This window comes from Brugia malayi, assembly GCF_000002995.4.
Source record: "Brugia malayi strain FR3 genome assembly, contig: Bm_v4_ChrX_scaffold_001, whole genome shotgun sequence".
NCBI classification, from domain to species: Eukaryota; Metazoa; Nematoda; class Chromadorea; order Rhabditida; family Onchocercidae; genus Brugia; species Brugia malayi.
The window spans coordinates 17,205,130-17,231,847 of record NW_025062479.1 but is presented as its reverse complement, the minus strand read 5'-3'; the positions used below and the strand labels follow the sequence as shown (position 1 = coordinate 17,231,847).

Genomic DNA, 26,718 nt, shown 5'->3' with positions numbered 1-26,718 from the left:
CACCTGAAGATTCTTTTATATTCAAAACTTTGCTAAGGAATAGACACTTCTTGCATGTATTTATATATATATGTATCTACGTAAGTAAGGTGTGTGTTTTCATTTCCACTTTCCGCTCTTATTAATTGTTATTACCTCACATTCCATACATTTCTCCTCATTCTCACTATCGACACGGGATGGCATACATACATACATACAGTTGACTACATGCGCACACATACGTATATATGCATCATGTATGTATGTATATACCTACCTGTGTAGAACAAGATTAAGCCAGAGATGTTTTTTGAAAGAACTGAAATTTCCGCCAATCTCGTCGACTTTTCTTCTACTCTTGGCAGCATACTCTCATGCTTTTTTATACTGTTCGATTCCACTGCATCTTTTGTTCTAAATGAGAGTATGCTGAGATGGGTGCAAATCACGAAAAAATAAGTAAATGAGATATAATAATTTCAATTATTTCAATATTTACTTTTTAACTGCTTAATTTCGTAAGTTTCAGATTGAAACGTCGTCATATAGAAATTAGAGTTAAGTAATTCAAGAAGACTTCTAGGTAATGTAGACGTATCAAGCAATGTGATAACCGTTACGAATAGTGCTGGGACTTTTGCTTCGGATCTCCTCGTCATACAAACTTGGCCATTTACATTATTAGTTTTCCCGTAAAGTTTTGGCGTAAAAGCCATTTTTATTACTGTTCAGCTTGGTCTTATCACTTTACCTTGAATTAGATAAGATGGAATGGAAGAATCTGATAAGGCCTGTTTTTCCTAAACTCAGTTAGCTTATTATAGCTGAAAAATGTTTTCCATCGTTGAAATCTTTATGCATGTAAATATAGAAGAATTTTCAACTATTGCTACATTTAGCAATGATCATTCAATTAGTGCCACTAATAGTTTCAAGGAATGCAAGTTCTCAAACGACCTTTGACATCTCGAGATAAGACAAGATATTCCAAAGATCTGCAATCAAATTGTTCTCTACATTCGTTTTTCAACCTATGTTCAGCATACTTCAACTAACATTTTGTTTCTCTTCCAACAGCCACCAATCATAGTCTCTTTATTTCCTGAAGTATAATCTTCACTGTACTTTTTCACCGATAACAGCAGCAGGTTTTCATTAGGAACGTATAGAAAAGAAATCCTCCGTACGCAATATTGCTGATGGAATTGCTAAGATGCTCACACTGCAGGTGGTAGATATGCTTCTAAATCTTTTGTTCAGAGAAAGAATGAGCGAGCGTATGACTACCGCAGTTGAACTGCACACTGCAGCAGTGTTAAACGTCATCGCGAAACTTTTCAGCACAACTATTAGAGAAGAGCTGAAGGACCGACCGGAAGTGCCCCCTGTTCATCCAAACATGTGTCCACGGTTCCTCCCACTTCCTTCCTGTCTGACTGATGCTGTTTCAACCTGCACCAACAAATCAACCAGCCGACGGCTGCTCTTCCTTTTCCTGTTTTGCATGCAGTCATAGTTGCAGGATCGTTCACGAGGCACTCCGGATAACAGCACTGCACGCTACCGTCTCCGATTTCTCTCCACTACCAGTAGCAACACCAGGAGGCATAAGCATGTCGCATCATAGCATCCTTACCGCAACTGATAGAACTGTACCAATAGCAAATCAGGTGTTCGCTGTTCCGCAGTTTCGCGACACTGATTATATTAAGATGCTCTCTCTTCCTCCCTTATCGGTTCCAGTTTTCTCCGAGTCCTACCATTAGAACTAGATCTACTATCCACTATTTTATGTTTACCTTTCCACAGTTTGTACATCGCCCACTAAATTCAATTTGTTAGATATGTTCATGAGTATAATTGCATTATTTGTATCCGGGAATCTGCATATCACCGGCTACGTAATAAGCGTGATCATATATGTCCATGATACTTTTCCGGAGAACACTGCATATTGGATATTGGTTGTTCATGATTTTCTAAAGTGGCATGCCAATAAAATCACACTTTCATAACGGAAAGTGCACATCCGCATAACACAAATAACTTCGGAATGGAACAATTTCCCATAACTTCTATTATTGTTAGTTTTTCATAACAATCTTATAATGACATTCTCGAATCGATTGCCTTTGCCAATAATGTATAAAAACCGTGCCCGTATAACCGCTTTCAAAGTGTAGCCTTCTGGAGATTTTGCTTCAAATGATTAAGTTCATACTTCCCAACCTAAATTTGTGTTTTCACTGAGATAATCTAGAAAGAGAATATTTGACGTATCTGGAGAAAATATCACCGGCATTTTTTCTAGGTACACCTCTATAAGTTTTCTATTCATTATTCACTTTTTTCTTTCAGCGATGCGTAATTCTTAACTTTATTATAAGGTAGTTCACGCTTCACCACAGTAATACTGTATCTGGGAGTGGGTTAAAGAAACGCACTTGGTCTCAACGTCAGTGTTGTAGTGTTGGAAATTATAAAATAAGTATTTCAGCTTATTTTATACCTTCATTATAGTAATTTCTAATAGAATCAAACTTCAATAAAAAATTTTTACCTCGAGATGAATTATTGGAATCACCTTAACGGATAATTAATTATACCTCGAAGAAAAGCAATTAGAAATGTACCAGGAAAGTGTATGGCACAGAGGAAGTGAGAATGCAGTAATGGGAGTGATAAATTGTTAAGTGCTTCAGAAGGTGATGCACTCCCACTCTAGCTACAACCGCACCGTCCCTGCTAACCCTTTCCTCTTACTGCTACTCCTACTATTCATTAAAATGAAATCTTCGCTTTCGTTACTATGTTTACTATGATTCACGGGCGTGACGTCGTGACGTGATCACTTGTCAAATGCAAATAGAATCGATGTGATTATTTTAGGACATTCATTCTTCCTCTCATCCGCTAGTAATCAATGTTAGAAGCAAAGAAGTCAGAAATCAGATTTGTAAACAGCATTGTTTATCACAGTACTGGGAATTCCAATTAAACTTAGTATTTGTTCTTCTCCTTTGCATTATTTCAGATTCTTTTCTTTTCAATATTTCACTATGTACCAGTTTGTAATAAGTTTCATTTCTTTTTAACTATTTTAGTAATGAACCGACACTCGGATATTTGTTGCTTCGTTCTTTTAAGGTTCGTTTTCAACTGAGTTGAAGTGTAATAGTCACCGATCGATACATGGATATGATGCCACATTTCTTATCATCTACCGAAGAATCGTTGCACAGCATACCATCCCTGCAATTACGTCACAACATAAAAAGAACAATCTAATTATTTCTAGTAATCCCTACGACAGTATATTATTTCAAGCAGTCATCAGTCAAACCTACTTAAAAGCACAGATTCTTCATTCTTATCTATTCCTTTTCTTTACTTATAGATATCTCCATTAATACATAGTTTTCTTAGGTATATTTTTCTGCATACAAATTTTTAGTGGTTATTAAATTGTTCTCCCATCTGCATTCCTGGCGACCATCGCCATTATCATTCTCATCAGCTGTCATCATTATCAGCATCATCATAACCTGAATCATCACTGTTATTATTATTGCGACAAATATTTTCATTCCTCGATGATCAACACTGTCCACGATTTCATCATTGAAGTCGCTATCATCATTATCAGCTTCCTTATCTCTACCCACGGCAAGACTGTTTTATTGACGCTTCAATTACTTGTCTTTTCTTATATGATTCGTTTCATTCTCTTCCAAAATTCACCAGTCGTCTTATTAATTAAAGAAGTGGAACATTTAATGTACAAACAAATATTTCAGTTTGCAAATAAATATGTAATTATGCCGGTACCTGTTTTGAAGAATGCTGAATACAGGATATGTCTGAGAAATAACGGAACAATACTGACTAGATTCCGAAGAAATAAACATTCATATTTATATTCGTTTATGCGTAACTGCAGAATATACACGAGTCACGACCACATGGACTAATTGGTAGTACAGCAAACCAAGAGAACCTGCATCGCTTCTCTCTCATTGCTGATTTTTTCACTTATACAAACTAATTTTGAATAATTCACAAATTTAAGACAGTTAGTATAGTTATTTACTGTAATCGGTAGTTTATGTTGTAATACCGGTGTTATACTGCATGAATACAGTACTAACCTACTGGTCGATAAATATCGGAATTCGGGCCCACCCATACAAACAGGTTTTCCCCAAAGCAGAGATCACTTTTCTCCTGTTCCATTAAATAAAGCAATCTTATTTTATTAGAATGTTGTATTTGTGAAGAACACCCATCCTACCACTGTGTTCTAGATGGCAATCAAGGAAAGGTACCAGGCCTTTTACGGTAGGAGTAGCGGCGATTTAGGAAGAAATCACGAAAGGAATGAAGAAGTGATGAGTGAGACAAACAGCGCGTAACGATTGCCAATAACCTTTTCGAAATGGTTAAAATTGTAGTCGAATCGATACCTTTTCATTCACCACAACAAATCAAGCCTCTATAGCAACGAATGGGTGCCATCGTCAAACGAGCAAGGTGAATCAACTCCTCGAAAACAACCCAAAGCCAGTGGAAACCCATCGATCAACTTTAATGACAACATCATCATCGCCATCATCAAACCAATATCACCTTCATTACGATAATATCAGCAACCCGCGAATTTCCGGTTTCTTTTCGCTCAAAGAAATAAGAAAACATTTTTGATGGAAGTGCTCTAACCTCTGAACAACCAGCCCATATTAACTGAATTATTAACTAAAATCTAATTCACCTATTAATTAACCAAGTTGACAGATTAATTCGCCAAACTCTTTAACCAAACATTGTTTAACTGTGCTAAGAATGACCAACTGTTGAATTAGTTTCCCTTAATTGTGCTATTGAAATGAAGTGTTGTTGTTTTCTACTTGTTTAGTTAATCTCATCTGTTGTTTCAGTTTCACGTGACGTTTTGAAATAATTCTTTATAAGTCTAGGCTGATTTTCACCTTCTAAGAGCTTCTCTTAGGATTTTAATCTTCTATATGGAATATCACAGCATTTAAGATTCAATTCTATTACCGAAAAAACTCAGTTCTTTAGAAATTCTTGGAAGCGATCATTAACTCCTGAAAGCTCGAAATCTATAATATCTAATTTTTTGGTAGCCGTGGTGTAATGATAAATCCATAGAAGCCATCACCGAACGATAAGGGAAAGGGAATAAAAATCAAAGCTAAATTTATTAAACTATCCTGTTATTTTCAACATCTAACTCATTTATCTATTTCTTTTATAAATTGAGTCCAACAATTAACTAAATAATACACGAACTGCTTTTTATTTCAAAAGTTTTGCTAATTTTTACAAGTAAATGAATACTTATTGTACTTTCTATTGAAAAGTAAAGAATTTGATGAATTTATAAAATTTTCAACTTTTTATTTCACTGGAATAATATTAATTGAATGAGTTCACAGTGAATTTCACTTTCACCTGCTGCTTACCGAAGATTTTTTATCTTCTTCTTTCATTTTGTATTTTTACTATTTTAATAAAGGTCTTTTCCCCTACACGAAAACGAAATTGGTGTAAAGAAGTAATAACTTTGAAAATTAATCACATGAAAGTTGAGAATTAAACTTTTTCTAATTTTATCGAGATTAGATGTTGTTTTATTGAATTTACACTTTGAAATTCAATTTACTCTTTATATGCAAATTTCTGCTGACCAATTTAATACCGTGCATGAGTTTCAACCAAACGAACATAATTCTATTCTTGTATGGTCACTGTGTTCCATTAATGTTCCAGTCGAGAAAGTGTAATGAAATTCCCTTTTTTGATCGTAGAGAATTCGAAAAAATAGATTTTTTTTTGGCTATTTTTTGTTCTTCCATCGATTCTATTCAATTTCTTTGTATCATTTCCAATTTTCCATATATCAGTTTTTGTATATCTTTTCGTAGGTTTCGTTTCGTATTTCTTATTTAATCGAATCGGTAGGAGAATACCAATTTCATTTGGAACTCTAGAATATAAGAAACTTGTAAAAACTAAGTTCTGATTCTGTGAAGTATATGGACTTCTTCCAAATCATTTAATCCACTGATACCTGCTTACTAGCTTTGATTGAAGCTGTCCACTATTGCTCAGGAATTCAGGTTGCTCGGTTTACTTCGGTTTACGAGCCGATATTATATCATAGTTATATCTGCAGATATGAAAATTGGAATATCTCAATTAATCTGTTACGCATTTATGACTTCAAAAAACATGATGTTTTTGTAATTCATAAGTATGTTTGTCCATATCAAAAAATTGCTTTTGCTTCACATAAATTACTTAATTATATAAGAACTTTAGCTTTTAACTTCATTAAGGATGCTAAGTATTTTGTTCTAGTATGCTAGGAGCAGTGGTCAGAAGCAACCAGTGAACATAATTTGCTGTGTTGATGCAGTAAGTTTCCTGTTGCACTTCATAACATTGCGGAACGATGCTTTAATAAAGAACTGTAAAACTCGAGTCGTCTCTTTGGAGTTTCATTTTATCATTGGTAGTTGCTTATTTACTAATTAATTTGCAGGTAGTACTTGTTATGTAATGAGCAAATGTGAATTAAGTGGGCGAGGACATTCCGTAGCCAGAGCGTCGACATTCGCCCCGTCCTCTGCAACCTCGACACTGTCATCATCCTCGATAGCACCAGTTTCGCCATTAGTGCTTCCGTCATCCTCGTCGACATTATCATCAACATCAATGGTTCCTGAAGCTAACTGCGCGGCATCATCATCATCACCGACATTATCGCTTGCTGAAAATGGCGGTAAAATGGTGACCAGTACAAGTGCTAGTGGTACTTCCACTTACTATCATCATCGTTCCGGACGGATACTTTGTGATGGATATTTGAGGCTTATTGAAGTATTACGTGTCAATATCGCTCAACTCCGAAACTTACCTACTCGAAGTATTCACAGTAATGGCACTAGTAGCAGTCCTACAGATAACAACGATCATATTCGACCAATAACTGTGCTAGCAAGATTGGACACTGTCAATATTTTTCAGTCAACATCAACCGCTAATGGAAATATGTAATGTTATTCATTTTATGAAATTATTTGAGCTTTACTAGCTAGTGACACACACTAGTATGGTTTTAATAAATCGACCTCAAAAAATTTACTTTCTAACTAGGTTTATTCCATTAATGATTGGTGAAGGAAATGCTTGGGATTCGAGAATTAATTCAGTCAGAACAGAATCTTTTATTACTCATGATTAAAACATCAATGATTTCTGATGGAAATGGAAGTAGTCTCAAACCTTAATTACAATCTCATTACAATGAGCGGCCTTTTTTAGATTTCCTGTTTTTTCACTCATATCATAAATTTGTTTTCATTTTTGGGAAAAATATATAGCGTAGCTTAAAAGATGCTGGACGTCATTTAACATTTCAATAGTTTTTGTTTAAATTCCATTACATTAGTAGCTTAGGAGTAAAGGGTCAGTAAAATCTATCATATCATTAGAAAATCGAAAATTTCCATCTTTTTATTCTGAAATCTATAGAATGTGGATTCAACAAAACGTATGATTTTGATTTTTTGCTTAGTTGTCTTCTAAATTTTCCTTTGCAAAATCAAAGGCTTCAGTTGATAATTTCGTCTGTATTAATATCTGGATTGATCAGCAAGCAGTCTTTTCTAAAACTTGTACCCATGGAAAATTTAATTCAGTTTTACTTAAATATTTATTTAGATTCATTGTTTTGACATTGCAAAAATGACTTGCTATTTTCAATAGGTTATGGGAATTAGTTATTTGTGGTCTGGAAAAGTTCTTTTTGTCTTCTTGAGCTGATCTTATATACTCCACTTTTTAATTTGAAAATCCACGTCATTCTTACACAGCAAACATCGATATTGCTCACTCGAAAAAGACCACTACATCATTCTCAAGCCTAAATTGCATCATTAAAGCAACACGTCCCACTATTCCTCTCACTTAAAATTTTTAATTTATGTGTCCGCATGTAAATTTTTTCCGAACTTTAAATTCAGTGATTTGTATCATATACGTTTTTGAATCGATTCATGTTGATAGTATTACTTGCGGAAAATGACGTTCATTTTGGAAAAAAACAAAAGCATTCCTTCTGAGCGCTTCTTTTTTATATATATTATTCTTTTTTAAAAAATTTATATACCGAATAAAGATTTTGACATATAAGAAAGAAGAACGACCTTTTTGATTTTTCAATGCGTAATATTTAAGGAAGAAGTTATAAAATTTTCTGTTCAGATTTACTGAATAATTCCTGAATTTATTACAGATGCTGTTTTGGCGATGATTTTGTTCACGAAATTTCGAATACCTTTTCGCAGCTGCACTTTTTAATCACCGAAAATGTGAGCAATCGTTTACCACGACAGATTGGTTTAGTAAGCATACGAAAACGTGATATTGTCAAACATTCCGGTGAAGATCGCTGGTATCGAATACAAGCCATTACCAGACAAAATGATGTTTCCGGACAAATTTGCATAGATGTACGTTGCGAACCAAGCAGAAAATGCCTCGCTATAAAGTAAGCATTTTTAATACTAGTAAATATTTGGTATTTCATAAATTTTGCTATTAAGTGGTAGTCTTTAAAATATTTGGTATTTCATAAAAATTTTGCTATTAAGTAGTACCAATAAACTTTTCCGAAACTTTATCAACAGAGAGTTTCCCTTCCTTCGTGTTAGTGCTACTAATAATTAAAAAGTACTCTAAACTTTGGAATGAAAACATGGCATGTCGATCAATTTATAATTCTATTTGCACTGATTGGTCAGTAAACAATGACCGTTATCAAATATTATCACTAATAATACGGTTATCATAATAGCATCCATTCAAAAAAAAAAACTGGTTCATGTTTTGAGACTTTTTTCTTTTGGTTGTGATATATGAACTAGGAATAAACAGAATCTAATGAGAAGTAACGGAACCTAACGGGAATGTACAAGAACGATATATACAGTGAAATAATTTCATTATTTTCAATACATTCTCTTAGCCTATCAAAGTCTTGAGTAAGAGTTAGAGTACCTCTTAAAGGAATTCTAGAAACTTTCGTCGTCAACATTATCAGAGCACCATCTTAATTCAGATTTAACCCTTAGCTTTTTCCTCATTTTAATTCTTTTCCTTTCCCTTTCTCTTCATCTTCGCTGCTTACATTTGAAAAAAACTGTGATTAATGAAAGGAACGGAATTAGTAAATGAATTGGAGAAGGATTGCCAGTTTCTCTGTGCTCGATAAGTAATTCGATGTTTGATTGCATAAAAGCTAGACTAGACCATTAGTTAGCGACAGCTGCATTTAAAGAAAGGAAAGAAGAGAGCGTTTTGCGGGATCATTTCCCTCCTTCCTATTTGCTTTCGGCGAATTATCAAGCTTCCGGTGGCTTTTACGACTCACATCGTGATTATTGATGAAAGTGGGCGAAGGAAATTACACATCCAAGCGTAAAGAGTGGAAAAGAATTTTAGCCATCAAATAATTCTTTTCCATTATGATATAATTTCAGTGTACATATACATCATTATTCGATTTCTGAATTTTTCGCAATAATTTGAAATCCAAAACTACAAATATCAGTATTTGAATCCCCGTCCAATTACACTTTAAATGACAAAAGTTTTGAATTGATTCTCATTAATAAATTTATGGACTAACCAGTGAAACTATGATTTTATACCTTTTATAATCTACGATTAAATTTATTTTACTCCAATACATCTAACATTTGCAAAAATTATGCTTAATTTAAGTGCTAACTTTAACGTAATTAGTCTCTATCAGCAGTGATATATGTTCGAACAATGAAATGGATTCGCGTTCGCATTTTATCTTTATTCAAGCATCCGATCGACGAGACATTGATGGTATATAAATTAATGTTTAAAGACATTTGAATTAAATTGAATGAAAGTATCAAATAAAGTTTTTCAAACACTCTTAATTTCATAATTCGATCTGTTTGTGCGTCATATCAGAAATGTGCGTAGAGAGCATTGTTTGACGCAAATGAAATATCTGGTGATTTTTGAGACAATGGAAATTCAAAGACAAAATGATAGGTTTATTCTTTTAACTAATTCCTCTAATTTCAATTAATTGACTGGCTCTTCCCTTTAATTCTTAAGGTTTAAGCATTTTTTTGTGGGATGCAAACTTTCCTTCTCCTTTTCTTTCTTCCTCTCTTTCATTGAAATCCCTCTTACATCTTGCGTTTCATAGCCATTTGAAAAAATCTGCATAAATGCATGGAAACCCGAGAAGCTATAAATTTCATTTTAATCACTGACTATCTTTATCATGCCTAGTTAAAAATTTAAAAAAGCTAATTAAAATAAGGCGATGAAAGAATGATGTTTCCTTTCTAATTCCTTTACATTACGCGATTATCTCCCGTTGATCTTCCTGTCCTTTCTTCAACTTTTTAATATTTTATAACTGTTTGAATATCCAACTCTGGACAGAAGGCTCGTTTATTCTAAAATACATATACCGGCTCACATTTTAATACTTTTATTATTTCGGGCTTTTTTTATGGAAAGACTTAATCCCAACTAAAGTATGTATACTGATTTCGACCTCAAATATGTGTTAATGTTATGCAATCCTTAACACTTTCAACATTATCTGTTATGAACATTTTTTACGTTGTAACGATTTAATATTTTTTCTTTGTTTCCCCTTATTTCTTAATTTTTGAATACAAAGATTTGAAAATTTCAGTTTATATTAGAAAATGCTATTTAGCGATTGAGTTTTTGTTCTACAAAAACTTGCAAACTTCTTCATTTGTTTTTAAATTTCAACTGTTGAACTTCAAAGCTTTTTCCTGATCTTTTTGTGAACAGCTGGACGCCAACGCTGTGAAAATTTTTTAAAGTTTACAGATGATGTTTTAAATGAAATACGCGTCAATTCATAATTAACAACTGGTGCTAATCATTGTCACCTAATACTTGACTTCTTGTCTACAAGTAAACAAGATGACATAAGTTGTAATCCCAAACTGTCAACAAAAGTTTACAAGAATATGCATAATATGTACGATTGATTCCTGCTTTCCTTTGTTTAGCTTTTACTGGTCGAAGCAAATCTTCATCAAATATTTTTTGCTTTTGTTGAGGATAGAAAACAGCTTTTTTAAAGTGCGCAATAATTTCGTGTTTTCTCTACCTAATTATTGTCACTAATAATTAGCGGAAGTTAAAGATTTTTGACCTGCACGATGTTTATGTAAATTCGATCCGCTTTTTATAGAATAATTATAATAAGATTTTTAAGATATAGGTAGCCAGAACATTTAACACAATTATTGATGGCTTTTAGTTTTGTGCATTTTTGCTACTAATGAGAGTATACATAAAATACTCAACCTTGCGATGAAGAAATCTTAAGTTGTAGTTGTTTCGTGATACATTACCAGACCTAGCTAATAGAATCGAGCTTCCTTAGATATCTTTGTTATATCATTTTATTCATTACATCATAGGTATGATCTATTGAATAAAAGTATGGTATTAACTGAGGTTGTTAGCAAAATTTATTCATTTAAAAAATCCTAATTCTTGTCGGTTGTGCCAATATTTTTTCAGTATTTCTCTTTCATATTTTGACCTATTTATGGTAGGATAGCCACGAAGAGGAAATAATTTCTTGAAAAAATCGAAGCATATATTTCTTGAACAATTACATTTATCACTTACTTTTTCCCATATTTGCTCTTTTTGACTCTTCTTTTTGTCTTTTTGTATTTCTCACTCATTTACAAATTGTTTTCCTTTTTTTTTTGGGCTTCTTTTTATAATACATAATTAGGTAATATAGGTAAAATGTTTTGTTTGAAGTGCTGTTAAGATGCAATTATTTGGGTGGCTATACCCGTCATTATTAGCTTGCCACTACCGCCCTTTGATGGAAAATGGACAATACAGATTTTGCATTCCACAGCGTTGTAATATAACTTTCAAATGTTTAAAAATTTTTTATCTTTTTCTCTTCTCTCTCCCTGAAGCATTCATCTGATAAGTAGCCACTAAAAAAATCGGTTGAACCGAATCATTTTTGACTGCTCAGACTTTAGTGACAAAATTTCTATCTTTGTACTATTTTTGGATTAATCTTGTATTAATTCATATTCATTGGTAATATTCACTGATTTGCAAAGCAAATTGTTCCACGATTTATCGTCTCCTTTTTCTGCAGAGTTGTAGACTACACGGGATTAAATATACGCGAACCAGCGGATCTGTATTTACTGGTAACATTGCAAGTGGCAACGCGAGTTGTGCAATCCAAGAAGTTGAGTATTGGCATCAATCGAGTAAGTTTTTGTTGTCTGTTAAAATATTTGAATAACCCGTGAAAAGTTCATGAATTGGAGTTATATATATATATATATATATAAGTTGAAACATTGAATTCATTAGCTTAGAATTTTTGTCGACAAATTTGCTGAATAAGCATTTGATTTGGTTCTTAAATTTTACATGATTGATCTGGAGCATTCAATGTTTTAATGAACTTAAATCGAATTTAATCAAAGAGAACAAATTCTTTTTTAATTCAAAATATGTTCCTTGGAAGAGAAAAAGTTTAGCGGTTGAAATATGCGACGAGATAAAATGAGTTTGCTTATAAAATCATTTTTTTCCTGAACAGGAAAGCGCCGAAACATTGTTCATGGAATGCGATGGAACGATCCTCGATGACAATCAAAGGACACAAAAAGTACAGTTGCGAATGTCACTTTGGCACGATGTTTTACCAGGTTTCAACAGTTATTTTCAAGGACAAATACGCATCACCCTTGACGATGAAATCGTCGAAAAAGAATTCATTGGCCCTCAGTGGTTCGTTTGCACCGTTTCCTACTTAATAAAAATCCATTTTAGTACAAACGGTCTTAATATTAGACAAGAACTATTACTTCATAGAAAAATTAATCATTAGCTAAAATACCAATGCTTGCTGTTGTCTAGAAAGTTTTCAAATAAAAATTTTGCAAGACAGAAAGTTATCTAGTCATACCAACTCTATACTGAACTATACAAGAATTTAATTTATTTATTGTGAATATTTTTGTAAAATCATTGTCGTAAGTTTTGCCTCAAAAGCTAGTGTATAGTGGGGTAACTTTGCAGATATAAATATAGCTAAAGTTAGCGGCAGTCACAGCTGTAATTTTCAAAAAAAAAAAAAAAAAAAAAAAAAAAAAACTACGCAGATATATATATTTCACCTTGGTCAGCCTCAACAAGAAATACAGTAGGTTCAGGACAGAAGAATTTGTTGAACTAGCTTTTAATTGTTATATTTTATTTTATTACATTCTAGTCATAAGCGATTTCATAAGCATATTTTTGAGTTTTTTTACAAATTTTAGTATTTCGTGCAACCTTAATTTTTCATTGATGTACAGTAGTATTTCAACCAGTACTTGCTCTGAATTTTCTTTGGAAAGAGAGCTCATAATTCGAAAAGTTCCACTTGTGGAGAATTTTCCAAATACATACAAATGTTCATATCTTCAATAATTTATAGTTTTATAACGTCATCGTTTAAAATTCACATTCACAGAAAGGTGGCAATAAACTAGGCGCTTTATATTACACATCTTTAGCAATCGCCCACCACTTCCTCACCGTGCGATAGTTGTTGATGCTTGCGAAACTTTACAATTTTCCTTCTGTTTGATACATTACTAGTAGTAGTTGCTGCTTCTTTCATTCCCTGTAATAATTCAACATTTTAGTTCTGAACTTTGAGAGAGTCAGTAGAAAGAAAGAGAGGGGCAGATGAAAAAGAAAGAAAGAACCAATAGAATTCCGCAAGCTGATAACTCTTTGTATTGTGGATGATCTTATATCAAGATCTCTTGATCAATTTTAATGCAAAAGCTTATTTATTTCTAATTTATCCAGTCTGCCACTCTATAACAATATTAGTATCAGAATAGAGACAGCTTATATATATATATATATATAATGTCAACCCATATCTTTTAACTTCACAAGTGATTTCTGTTTTCTGATTATACTGCTACAAAATACGATTGAAATGCTAGCATTCTAGGATTCTTCAGTAATTGAAATAAATAAACATTTGTAGAAATTTTGTTGAGTCTTACAGTGCTGTCGTAACCCAGACTTTTGCCTTTATTTTTCCCTAAAAGTTCATTCTTGAAATATTGATTTAGCACTCCTTATATTCAACTGTCGAAAATTACTAAACATTATACTATAAATTGCAAATGCTAATTAAACGAAAATGGAATGAACAGAAAATTTACCATTTTAAAAATTTTTTTGGTAAATTTTGACATTTAAATTCACAGCTACTTTTTCTGAAGCAAAACGCACTCCAAAGATGATTATGTATAGTGATTGTCTCATAGTTTTCAGTTACTGTTTAAATTATTTGCTTTTACAGTTTCAAGTTTTTCCTTTTTATTCAAATAAAAAAATGCGCGTGAAAAGTGAATTGAATTGGTTTTTGAGTTTTGAAGAATTATTTTCAGAATGCCAAATGTATTTTGAACTCGTTAACTTTTTTCTGCTCTTTTTTAATGCTTTTAAATAAAAGCTGCTTTTATCCTTGTTGGACAAAATTTTGTAAAACAGTGATTCTGAAATCCGTCCATTCCCATTCTTTCTTTTTCCTCATCGGAATTGAAACCCTGCATTCATCGTTTCCGATTTCTGCAACTCTTTTATACTAAACACATGTTAATAAGGAATTGTAGCGTATTTCTCAAGTCGCTTTAGAATTATCTTTCAGTTATTTCTGCTGGAATTTCTTCATCATTGTGCATTCTGTTTTGACAACTGGCAACTACGTATTAATATGAGCAGATATGATTGTCTAATTGTCACTAACATTCCGTGTTTCCGGATGATTGATTGTATGGATGAATGAACCACCATCTAATTTTCTTTCTCTCGGTGGCATCTTTTTTAAATTCCGTCTTCATAAAGCTCGTAACTGTCAACAACAGTAATTTTTCATTATTTTATGAACCGTCCTCATTATCAATATTGACTTGTTTCTATGTTTGAAATGATTGTTAAATAACTAAAAGTATATGACACCAGGAAGTACGTTTTCTTTTGCATGGTTGACATCAATAGTTGACAATGCACAAGCGTTTGAAACAAAAAGCAAAACCATTCTTCCAGCTTTCCAGAGTGAAATTTTTCTAGACTTTCCTATTTCCATTCATTTGGCTCATGAAGTGAAGATGTGTTTTTTTCTTATTTTACTATATTTTTATTCAATTCAGTTTGTCCCATTCATTTCCTCGTACCTAACGTATCTAACAGTACTTAACATCGTACCTAACAGACGGAAGTTCATTAATGAGATACGACCTGTCATAACAGGGATCTATTAATCGTAGATGGACTTGTTTTTTAATCATTTATTTCATTCATTTGAACTTTTTAGAAACAGATTTTTAGTTGATTTTTTCTAATCGATTAATTGTTTTCATGAAAGCAAAACTTTGGTTGTTTTGCTTTTCGAAGCTGACTAAATGTGCTTAAATTAAATACCAATCAAAAATATTACAAATGTCATCTAGGAAACTTTGATGAAATGGGTACATTTGCAGTACAATTTGATTTTCATATCAGACGTCCCTTCCATGTCTTCGTAGTCGATTCAGAATCATAGAATGAAGTGATTTATGAGTTTTATAGGATCTTAGTGATGCTCAGATATATTTATTTACTTGTTCGTGGCATTAATGTGTTATGATGACCTGTTTAATGAATAATGAAGGAACTGAATATAAATTGAGACTGTAAAGAGCAATTTTATTATTCTATATTAAAAGGCAATATTTTTGATCGTTTGAAACAGAATTGATTCTTAACGGTTTCTATATTTTCTATCACAAATTTAAAGTGAAACTTTAACAGAAAAGAAAGTTTGTTTTTTGGTTCATTTCTTGTCCGGAACGAAACGACCTTTATTCTATTAATATTCTTCGTTCTGATCTTCCTTTTTTATAGGTATTATCTGAAACCACGAATGACTGGTGATGAGAATGATGATGGGATTAATAATGGTGGCGCAAGCGACGTTTTGGTCACTGAGAGTCAGAATCCGTTAAACGGTTATCAGCAGCTTGGTGAACTGCGATTGCGACTTTTTTATACTGCGGAACATGTGCTACCTGTCGAGTTCTATAAACCGTTACAGATGAATCTTGTCAAGTCACTGACTTTACAACCATTTTGCGCATCACCAGCTGGGATTCTCGAATATTTACCATCGGTAAGAGCAATTAAGGAATAATGAAAGGTCTGGGAGTAGCTATGGAGATAATAAATAAATTTAATTATATATTTCAATGATCCACTTTTTATCATTTTTAGGTTTTGTGTTTTACATTTTAGGTGGATATACTGACAATTGCGAGGCCGTTAATGAAGATTTTTGTGCAGGCTGAACTGATACGTCCTTTGTTGAGGATTCTTTGCTCTGATGACATTCTGAAATGCCAGTAAGTTCTTATGTTATTTAGCCTTTTTTATTATTAAAGACCTAATTTTCCATAACTGAAATCATGACCGTATTATTTCTAGTTTTTTTTATTTTTCTGTTAGTTTTTTCGAAGGTCGAAAGCTGGCGTCAGATTTCATATAAACAAGCAACAAAAAAAAAAAAAAAAAAAAAAAAAAACAGGGCAGACCGATTGCCTCTTCTCAATCATCCTCGTCCTTTAACAAAGGGTTGATCTGAATAGTAAATAGCTTTTATGTTATTACCCGTGGCGATTATTTTTCCCAAGAAAAAAAATATGCCAGAAGCATTTAGAAATTACTTAATTACCAGTTGAATCGAATTCTAGTCCTTTATCGCTCTTGTTAAGTTAGTTAAGATAAAGTTGATCATGCATATTAAATGATTTAAAAAGAATATCTTTCAGGGACGTAAATACTTTATTTCGAAGTCAATCGTTGGCAACGAAGATAATTCATGAACAAATGAAGTTTTTTGGGCACCATTATCTTGTGATCTCAATCAAACCTGTTATCGACATGGTAATTTCTTATATGCTATTAGCTTGAATTCAGTTAGACTTATGAAGTTTATCCACAGTCCTCAAGTCAGAGAAAAAACTTGAGTTTTTCTTGTTTTTCTTTATTAGCTTCTTTATATTAATTCCTTATGATTTCATTTAATCTCTCTTAAATCATCAAAAAAGAATACAGTCTTACTTTTCAGGTTCATAACACTTTGCTAACTATAAAAAGAAATCATCCTTCTTTATTTTTATAATTTCTCTTTTCAGATTTATTGTGAGAATAAATGTTGCGAGATTGATCCAATGAAGCTAAAACAAGGCGATAGTTTGGAATCGAATAAGGTTAACACTTAACATTTAAAATAAGCAATGTATGATTAAAATACGAGAAGCTATCAATTATTACGGAGAGCAAATATTCTTGCTGGTAGCTCACATTTGTTCATTTCATGACCATCAAATTTAGGTAATTAGAAATTTTAAATGTTTTGCTTTCTTGCTATTAATTTAAAGCTCACTTTTATTATATTGCGGTTTTTATTAATTTTCCAGTTAAATCTGATAGTATACGGTGAGATAGCATTTTCACGAGTAGTCGATTCAAGTCATCGTTGTCCGTTGGTATTACGCGAAATGTTTTCCGATTTACGGGAACTTGCAAGACAGCATTTTCCTGGTCGAGAAGATATTCAGCGATTGGTGCTTAGCTCCTTCATTATCATGCGTTTCTTTGCGGCTGCTCTTATGAATCCGAAATCATTTGGGCTCAAACGTGATCAACCGGTTGGTTTTTTCTAGAAAATTTGTTTTTCACTCTTTTTTTTTTTTTCAGATATTTGCCACAATTTTCATAAATTGAAAAAGACGCTTTAAAGTATTGTTTCTTTTTTTTTTTTTTAAAAAAATGTTTTTTATGGATTTTTAACGAGAATTTTTTTATTTCACACTGCTGAAATTGAAATGTTTTGGTTCGAATTTCCAAAAAATTCAAAACTTCGGCTTTATTTTATCGCCTAATCTTTTGCTTCAGGAAGGTGTTGTTTGTCGTACATTGGTACTCCTGTCAAAAATACTTCAACGTCTCTCGAACTGCGTTGTTTCTGCGAATTCACTTACTGAAAAAGAGCCGTGGCTGTCATCAGTTCTTGAGAGGTTCATTTTTTTTTAGGGAAAGTGATTTACATGTAGTCGTTTTGTTTTATTCCTTGTGCTGGAGTGACTGTTATGTTCAAGATTAAGTAGAACTTGCAGGTTCACAGATGAACAACATCGGCTCGCAATGTTGAAGTTTCTTAACGCAATATCAATGGCAGAGAATGCCACAGATGTGAATGGTGAAAATCTCTCAGTTGTTCGTGATGGGTGAAATTTTTTGACATTCTCTTAAATGGTTTTTTGATTTATGATCTTGCGAAATGCTTTATTAATATGGTATCAGATGACAAGTTAATCAAATTCTCTACTCTTCCTCAGTATTATCAATATGTCAGAATATTTCATTCTTTCAGCAATTGATGAAAATATAATATTAAGAGGTCATTATTTTCACGTTAAAGACGATCCATTTAACAATAATTTAACAATAATCGTAATATTTTAAGAGGGAAATTTAAGTATTAAGTAATTTGTAGATTTTTCATCGAAAGAAAAATTCGAGAAAAGCGTCGGATACTGAGAAATTTAGTGAATCAAAAGCGACGATACGTTGTGCTAACAGAAAATGAGATTTGCTGGCAGAAAACAAAAGGTTTGCTTGTACTTAATTTTTTGCAACTTAAAATTGCGTCTTACTTGGTATTCTATCTGCGTAAATCCTTGCTATATTCCGCTTTGCTGAAAATATTTTTATAAATGAAAAATCAGCCAGTTTCAAATATTTAACATCTTTTTTTTCTTTTTGAATCATTTTTTGAGATGTTTCTACTCCACTCAGACCCATTATTTATCAGAAAAGCTATATTTTTTTTTTTTTTCACACATTAAGTTAATTTATTGTAGCAGATGCAGAACCGAAAGGCCGAATGAGGCTCCAAGAAGTGAACCAGATAGAACCAGTGGTAGATGCGAAAAATGTTTTCAGGATAGCATCACCTGATTGTGAAATTCAATTTCAGGCACCGAGCACCGTTGAAATGAATGAATGGTTAGGTATTTTGTCTTTCTTAAATTGAAATAATTTTTGAGTTGAAATCAATGAATTTACATTCAGAAGAACAAAATTTAAATTGAATAGAATTTCAAGGTGGATTTGAAATTTTAGGATAGTGCAAATCCAAAAACAGCGGAAGCGGCAACTTATGATTGCTTTGCGTACGAACGAATCAAACGATGCATTTGAAATAGATACTGAACGAGAGCTTGAGGCAATTCATGCGATACTTTATGAAAATGCGGAAACACTAAAGCAGTGGAAGAATACACTGGAAGGAACGGAGATTCCGGTTGGACATCCATGTATACCAAGTGCATTACAGGATCAGGTTCATTTTTAAAGTAATGAAGATTTCTTATCATTGTGAGACGGTTTTATTTTGCTTATCATCCATTATTTTCAGCTGAAAAATAGTGAAAATCCAGAACAAGCGAAGCAGCTGTTTTACAGTACTCTTCAAGGAATTTTGCACAGTACTTTACTAATCGAAAAGTCACATGATGAAATTGTTAATCGTTACATCAAACAAGTAATACTTTCTATATAATTGCATTTTTTTTAATGTTGATTTTCTCCGTTTGGAAAAATAACAACCTATTAAAATAACAATCAAAAGTTTAATCACTACAAAAAATGATAAAAATTATTTGGGAATGGACTTAGAAGTTCAACATAAATTGAATAAGATTGACGTATTCTAAGATTACGTGAAACTTATACATCTTTAGATTCGTTACGGTAAAGGGACGCGGGAACTTCCTATCGGTGACGATAATTATTTGCTACTGAAATCACGATTCCGTAAAAGCACTGATAAAATCTGATATGAGCTGAAGATAAGAATGGAAAGAAAAGAGAGGAGACGAGCTGCTGAGAACGATCGACACAGTAAGGCAATTTTGTAAGATCTATTCTAAAACTCAGGAAACAAACCAAATTTTGCGAAAATGCCTTATTGTCTCTATTATATCTTTTACATATTATTTTCCTTCAAACTTTTATAATTTATTTCTCTTTTTTCTAAAGGGTCTTTTTTCTTTCAAGGTGCTTGAGTATTGTTACCATTATTTCTCTTAATTTCTCGCTCAAAATTGTTCCCTGACTTTTAGGTCTCAACTTCCTATTACCAGTTAAGTCATTTCAGTTCTCTTATAACTGATTACGATTTTTTTGCTGTTATTAAAAAATAGAAAATGGAATCAGTTGATAGAATTTGAAATATTTGCCAGAGGATAAAATCAAGGAATGATAAAATAAAATACGAGTGAAGTAGATCTATAATTGTCAGATCCACTTAAAGTTTCTCATGTCTTATTTACCTCGAATGCTCCTTTTATTATTTCTCCATTGTATATATTTCTCCTCAACTTCATCAAAAAGTTGGCTGCCTCAGCTGAAAGTTGGCTTTTTGTTTGTTTTTGCCGATATTTATTAGATGTTCCATAATTTATGTTTAGAAATTTTGGCGCACTTCTTATATTAATTATCATAATTACATTTTGTTCTCTAATTTGTTCTAGTTTCTGTTAGAAGTAACTGGTATTTTTGTTTAAAATGTTAGGTGAAAGAGAAGAAAATCTGTGTATGTATATCAATATATATGACAATATATTAAGTAAGCGTCTATAAAGGTAAATTACTATTTTTGCCATTACTCGAGTATTTTGATTTGTTTCCTTTATTATATTTATATCTCTGAGCAAATACTGCATAAACCCCTTCCATGTTACTTTGTTTATAACAGAATTACATTTAATAGTTTTGGATGTATTGCTGGGAAGGAACTTCCATAGGGCTATGGCTTTTCTAGGAATGGAAGAGTCAATTGACTGGCAAAGAGAGAGTCACTTGGGGAACTTCTGCCCTCATCAAAGATTGCATAATGTGCTTCAGTGAAGAATGAGAGATCATTCCCACAATTTACGTTTTCTTTTTTCTATATACTAAACAAAGACACAGTTGGTTATTTATTAAATGAACTTGAAAGGAGGACACGGAATAAAATCCGGAAAATTCTTCACATGTTTTCACCTTCTCACATAAGAACAAAGAGGAAAAATCGTCCTGTCGGAAGGAAGATGGCTAAGAAGATGGAAGAGTTTAAAATAGTGCTCTGCTCAGAATTCGCTTATTTACTTTACTTTCTGAACTTTAACAAAGGCATATAATTGATAGAATTCCTTTCCGCACAAATGTATCTAATTCCGGATCTTTGCTCAGCAATTTCTCTTCTGTACAAAATTCTTAATGTGCTTTAATTAACAATGCTAATCTCAATTAAACTATGACAGAGTTCAGGATCAAAATAATGAAACATACTTTTTGTTTCAGGTTATTTCTCCCCACGACAAAAGACAATCTATGAAACAGAAATTCCGGTGTGTCTGAGAAAGACAAGAAAGTTGAAATATTTATGCCAATTAATTTATTCAATTAAAGCAGAGAAGTAAATGAAAAACACATACATACATACATACATACATACATACACACACACACACACACACACACACACACACACACACACACACACACACATACATACACACACACACACACACTGATGCATAGACATATGGGAGTTTAGGAGGAAAAAAACTTTCTCGAAACAAAATATCACATCAAAATCTCAATAAAATGTTGCAAAAGACACAATTAAAAGGCGCTTCTGTTTTCATGAGTGACCGTTAATTATGAATCATTCCGCCTTTCTCATTTGCGCCTGCCTTGAATTCCTCCTGCTCTCGAACAACATCTAAACTTAAAAATATCGTTTTGGTTTGAAATTCAGAAGACTGTAGTGCACTCTATTGAAATTACATTTTTTTTCACTTGTGCTAAGATCAAGTTCTAACAATCCGAAAATTTCTTAGCTCTCACTTTCCATTCGTATTATAAGTGAGGATATGATATTAGTAGTCGAAACTGAGACGAAAAACTTAACCATTCACAATTCTTTTACTTTTTTATTTTCCTATTATTTGCTGGGGCACTCTTATTTGTGTTTACAAATAAAAAGTCACGGCAGCCTCTCAAGAAATATGCTGACCATTAACAGATGGAAGTGCTATTTTTACAACCGGATCAACATGTTTCAACTTTTCTGTATCAAAGTTCACGATCAACGTTGGTACTTTTTCACGAGCTATGTCTAAAACAGAACATAAAACGCTTACTTGAGTCGACTAAGGAAGTTAATATTACTCCAAACTTAAAATCCAATATTGAAGTTCCAATAAGAGCACTATAAATAAGAACACATTTTTTACTTCCAAAATTTTCTGCCAGAACAGGTCTCAGCTAGCGACCAATTAATAAAATTTCATTGAAGTCTTAACAATATTACTCAGAATCATGAAAATATAAGTTACCAACAGATGTCGGTAATACATTTTTCTCAACAACTTCAGCGTGACGAAGTTTACTGGTATCATGTGTCTTTATTTCTCCTTTCAAATTTTCATCCACTTTTTCTCGATACATGTCTAAAATTCGATCGATGAGTCACATCAAAACTCTTACACAGACGTAAAGTGAAACATGTGTAAGTGCAAAAAACCTCTTGCATGTCTGTTTATTTACCGAACAAACTTCTACGAGAAATAAAATACCAAAAAAGATCATTATCTCACTTATCACCATTTCATGCTACTAAATTCATACAGTACAATTTCTCCTACAACATATTTCTTTTTTTGAGTATATAAATTTGCAATCTGATAACAAAAAATTACCATGTGGTTATGGAAAAACGTTTTGCTCAGGAATAAAAACATAATTAAGATCACTATTTCTCCAATACTAGAAAAACTCTTTTATTATTGGAGTAGCTACGTTTCAAGTTTTCCTCATAACTTGGTAAAAACAACTTTCCTTCAACCAAATACAGCAAGTATATTTGTACAAAAAAATTAGCTTCAAGATAGCAATTCGTCATGCTAATTTTTATACTTTCTTAAAAGTGATAGCAGCCTGCCGGCTATGGACTTATGGATTGCTAGGTGGAAGCATTACAATATATTAGGTTAATAGAAAACAAAATAATCTTTCTTACGAATGAATTCACAACCATATCAATTATTGAAAATTATTTTTAATGTTTTTCAAATTGAAGTGGATATGTGGTAAAGGTATTGACTATGGCAGTATTGCACTGGCATCAGTCAATATTACTCAAGTTTTAAAGCCAAATCATTCATACTTAAAAAATGAAAAATTACCGAGAGCTGTGGGTAAAACACTTTTTTCGCTGATTTCTACATGCTTCAGTAGTCGTCCTTTGGTAACCTCTTTAGCTATATGAACAGGTAACTTCGGAGCTCTTTCTTTCTTGACTTCCAATCTTTGAGCATCAATGCCTTCCATTTTAAAATGTACTGGAAGTATACAGGTGTGATGAATATGAAACGATCTATGCACAACATCGAAATGCTATTCCGCAACTTTAAGAGCTCACAGTTCACTTTATTAGTAAATTAGTTGACGAAGTGATGCACTGAAATTAAGCAGAAGTAACAATTGTAACAGTGATTTGAGGTAATACATTTAGTAGTAGAAAAGATTGAAAAGTTCTGGCGATAATGAAGATGTGGAAATTCCAACTAGCCAAGCTGCAACATCGCATTTAGCTCTTCACTGAGCAACAGTTTTCCAGTTTCATACTACCACAAAAACCAATAACCATAAAAAATAATCGATATACTTACTTCACTGGTATAGCAATAATATAATAGTAATAATAATAAATAATAACTAATAATAATTAATAACAATAATAAATTAAATAAATAATAAGTATTCGTTACCTTCGAAAAAACTGAACAAGATGGAGTGTACAAGAACGGTGCGGAACTATTGTCAGCCAATCTTATATTGGAGGAAGCAAGGAGGAAAGGAGGCCTTCCAATAATTCAACTGGCAGAAAAAAGAAGGACAATGACACTATGTGTCGTCATGTTCTCCTTCACAAGGACATAGAGACGAATATTGTCATTAGAGTATGTCATGTGGCTCGTTCCCTTCATCGAGTCGATGTTATCCTTCGCCTGCAACATGAGCACTTTTCCAAGAACTTATGGGTCAACTTTCATATCATTTGAACTATAACCTCATCCTTGTACAACATATCTTGGTTATTCTCGTTCAGTGGTACATCTCGTTAATTTTTATGATTATACTTTTAAGTTCCTCAACTTTATAATATTTATCAGGCTTATCAACGGAACAGTCCTTCGTTATTCAGTTATGGGCTGATGAAAATATCAATTTTTGAACAAATTTCGAATCCGAAAACCATTGAATTTAAAAAATTACAAAAAAGCGTTTCCTTTTTCAAAGGACGACTTGCAAATTTAATAGTAGCAGAAGAAATAAAGTGACTACAAAATTCTCGAAGAAGAGCAAGTTGTACAATATTGCTACGAAATGATGAGTATATAACGGCTAATTCTATTTCGAGTAACTATCACTCGACAATCTCATTTCTACTGCAGATGTCTACCATTTTCATACAAGATGATCTGAGATGTGGAACATCTAGATTATTCAGTTTAGAGAGATCTTCAATGTCATCAACATTCTTGACACATTTCTTCTGGCTTTAATAATTGCTGTCGCGAAACACTAAACTACTATATGAAAGTAAGAAATACGTTATATGAAAATTTACAAGTAATGTTTAGCAGGGCTATCATATAATATTTTTATTTACTAAATATATTTTGTTTATTCATATTGCTTAACATAAAGAGACACTAATAAGGCGCATTATTTTGTATCACCAAAAAGGCAACACTGTTTTCGCCAAGCGCCAAAAAGGAGAGCATTATTTGTTTGATCTAAGAATAAAGATAGGTCAACGAATCTTCGCCTCCCGACAAGCTTGGTAAAGGAAACGACGGATTTGCTCTCGACAAGTTTTGGAGCTACGATTACGTATTCGTCTCTCGATTAGTTTGTCATACAACTATGATTCGTCTCTGTCAAATTACTGTATTATTTCTGCTAATAAAGGAATTATTATATTCCTCTGTTATTCCACACCTCATTCAGCGAATCTCCTCGGAATCAACAATGTCTCAGAAAATAATATTTTTAAATCTTCAAATTTTTTCACGACAACTGCCATTTTAGTTCACAAGTTCATAAGCTTTTTTAATGCTTATGGCCTTCCTTAATTTTAGATTCATCAGTGTGGCCACAAGTCAAAATACCGAATGGAGTAGGACTGCGCGTAAAATAAGTTCATGCATGGATAGGAACTTCTGGTTACCAAAAAGAAATTCTATTGCAACAGTTAAATAACAAATACTACAAAAGTATTAAAAAAAAAGGTCTTCACTTGAAAGACTAGTCGAAATTATTGCTCCATATTGATAATACTGAATTACAATCAGACAGTTATTATTGGCGTTGTAATTCGAATTCTTAGACATATATTCAACATACTAATATGACTCAACTAATATATATTATGACTTCCTGTTTGACGGTATTTTTTCCGTTAAAAGCTAAATTCGTTTCTCTTCTAAGGCTTAATCCGCTTGATCCATCACTCTAGCTAAGAAAGAAGATATTTTAGCATTAAATTCTGAAATTCTTCCATTATATTTTGGTGTCTCATAAAACTTGCATTTATCACATTCCAAAATGTAAAATTGCTGCGCTCAATTTGGTAATTTAATAAGCAGCTGCTCACCTGTTCATATCTATAAGTTTTAAAATCAGAAACATTTTACAAAAAATTTTTTAGTTAGCAAAAGATGAAGAGCAAGATACATTGAAGCATTGTTTTTACAGTATTGTTGTCAAAAAAAATGTCGAATTAGATTTCTAGAGTTATGTATTCCGCTCCTATTTTTTAAAAATTCCATTGCATCTTTCCGTTGAAAATTTTCTTGATGAATTAAGCTGATTTCGAGATATGAGCTATCTAATCAAAAGTGTTATTTGTTCTGAAGTGGGAAAATGCTTTTGTAATTGAACGAATTTTTCATTCCCACAAAAATCGCTTAAGGAATTCATGGCTTAGCTTCGCAAACGAGAATTTATGAAGGAATCTACCCATTCTTGCTGCAAAGCTTTGGTGAGTGAAAAGACCAATGTAGTATTAGACAGGTACTGTTGCAAATGGCATAAGGAAAAATCAGATAGATTAGTTTTAATACGTTTTCTTTCGTCGACAGAAGTATCGGATTAAATTCTAGAGTTCACTAAACAGGTCCTACATATGTTTAAAGAAATAGCAGTGGTATGGATGGTATATCTTTCGACTTGAGGCATAGTGGACCACTGACAACAATCGTATCTAGAAAAGAGAATATTTCAGAAAGTCTTTCTACTTTTTTTAAGGATACATCTGTTGCCGTTCACCACAGAACGAAATCTCATAAAGATGGTAGCCTTACAACCTGAAGACTCGACCTATCCAACATGGCCTCTATCCTGATAATTTCCGCTTTTTCGAGCATGGTAATATTGTCTCACGTGGTTGGTGTA

The 26,718-nt window shown here is 32.6% G+C and overlaps 4 protein-coding genes across 4 annotated transcripts; 2 read left to right on the top strand and 2 right to left on the bottom strand.

Moving 5' to 3' along the window:
• Window positions 1-1,249: 1,249 nt before the first annotated feature.
• Bm9527 (Uncharacterized protein) lies at window positions 1,250-1,748 on the top strand (the record flags this gene model as incomplete). Its single annotated transcript, XM_001897915.2, has 2 exons — window positions 1,250-1,392; window positions 1,505-1,748. The coding sequence occupies 2 exons, from the start codon at window positions 1,250-1,252 to the stop codon at window positions 1,746-1,748; spliced, it is 387 nt and encodes a 128-aa protein (XP_001897950.2).
• A 1,389-nt stretch (window positions 1,749-3,137) lies between these two features.
• Bm9526 (Uncharacterized protein) lies at window positions 3,138-3,524 on the bottom strand (the record flags this gene model as incomplete). The annotated part of the gene is made up of 2 exons (XM_043075161.1): window positions 3,138-3,234; window positions 3,427-3,524. 2 exons carry the CDS (start codon window positions 3,522-3,524, stop codon window positions 3,138-3,140), a joined length of 195 nt encoding a protein of 64 aa, XP_042931095.1.
• Window positions 3,525-6,564: 3,040 nt separating this feature from the next.
• Bma-gap-1 (Uncharacterized protein) lies at window positions 6,565-20,045 on the top strand (the record flags this gene model as incomplete). Its single annotated transcript, XM_043075160.1, has 16 exons — window positions 6,565-7,058; window positions 8,303-8,557; window positions 12,242-12,359; window positions 12,698-12,888; window positions 16,051-16,315; window positions 16,438-16,544; window positions 16,971-17,085; window positions 17,337-17,411; window positions 17,622-17,852; window positions 18,100-18,221; window positions 18,321-18,431; window positions 18,701-18,816; window positions 19,068-19,212; window positions 19,330-19,549; window positions 19,625-19,750; window positions 19,950-20,045. 16 exons carry the CDS (start codon window positions 6,565-6,567, stop codon window positions 20,043-20,045), a joined length of 2,787 nt encoding a protein of 928 aa, XP_042931094.1.
• A 1,863-nt stretch (window positions 20,046-21,908) lies between these two features.
• Window positions 21,909-23,586, bottom strand: Bma-tth-1 (Uncharacterized protein; the record flags this gene model as incomplete). Its single annotated transcript, XM_043075159.1, has 4 exons — window positions 21,909-21,976; window positions 22,271-22,372; window positions 22,593-22,706; window positions 23,442-23,586. 4 exons carry the CDS (start codon window positions 23,584-23,586, stop codon window positions 21,909-21,911), a joined length of 429 nt encoding a protein of 142 aa, XP_042931093.1.
• Between the last annotated feature and the right edge of the window lie 3,132 nt (window positions 23,587-26,718).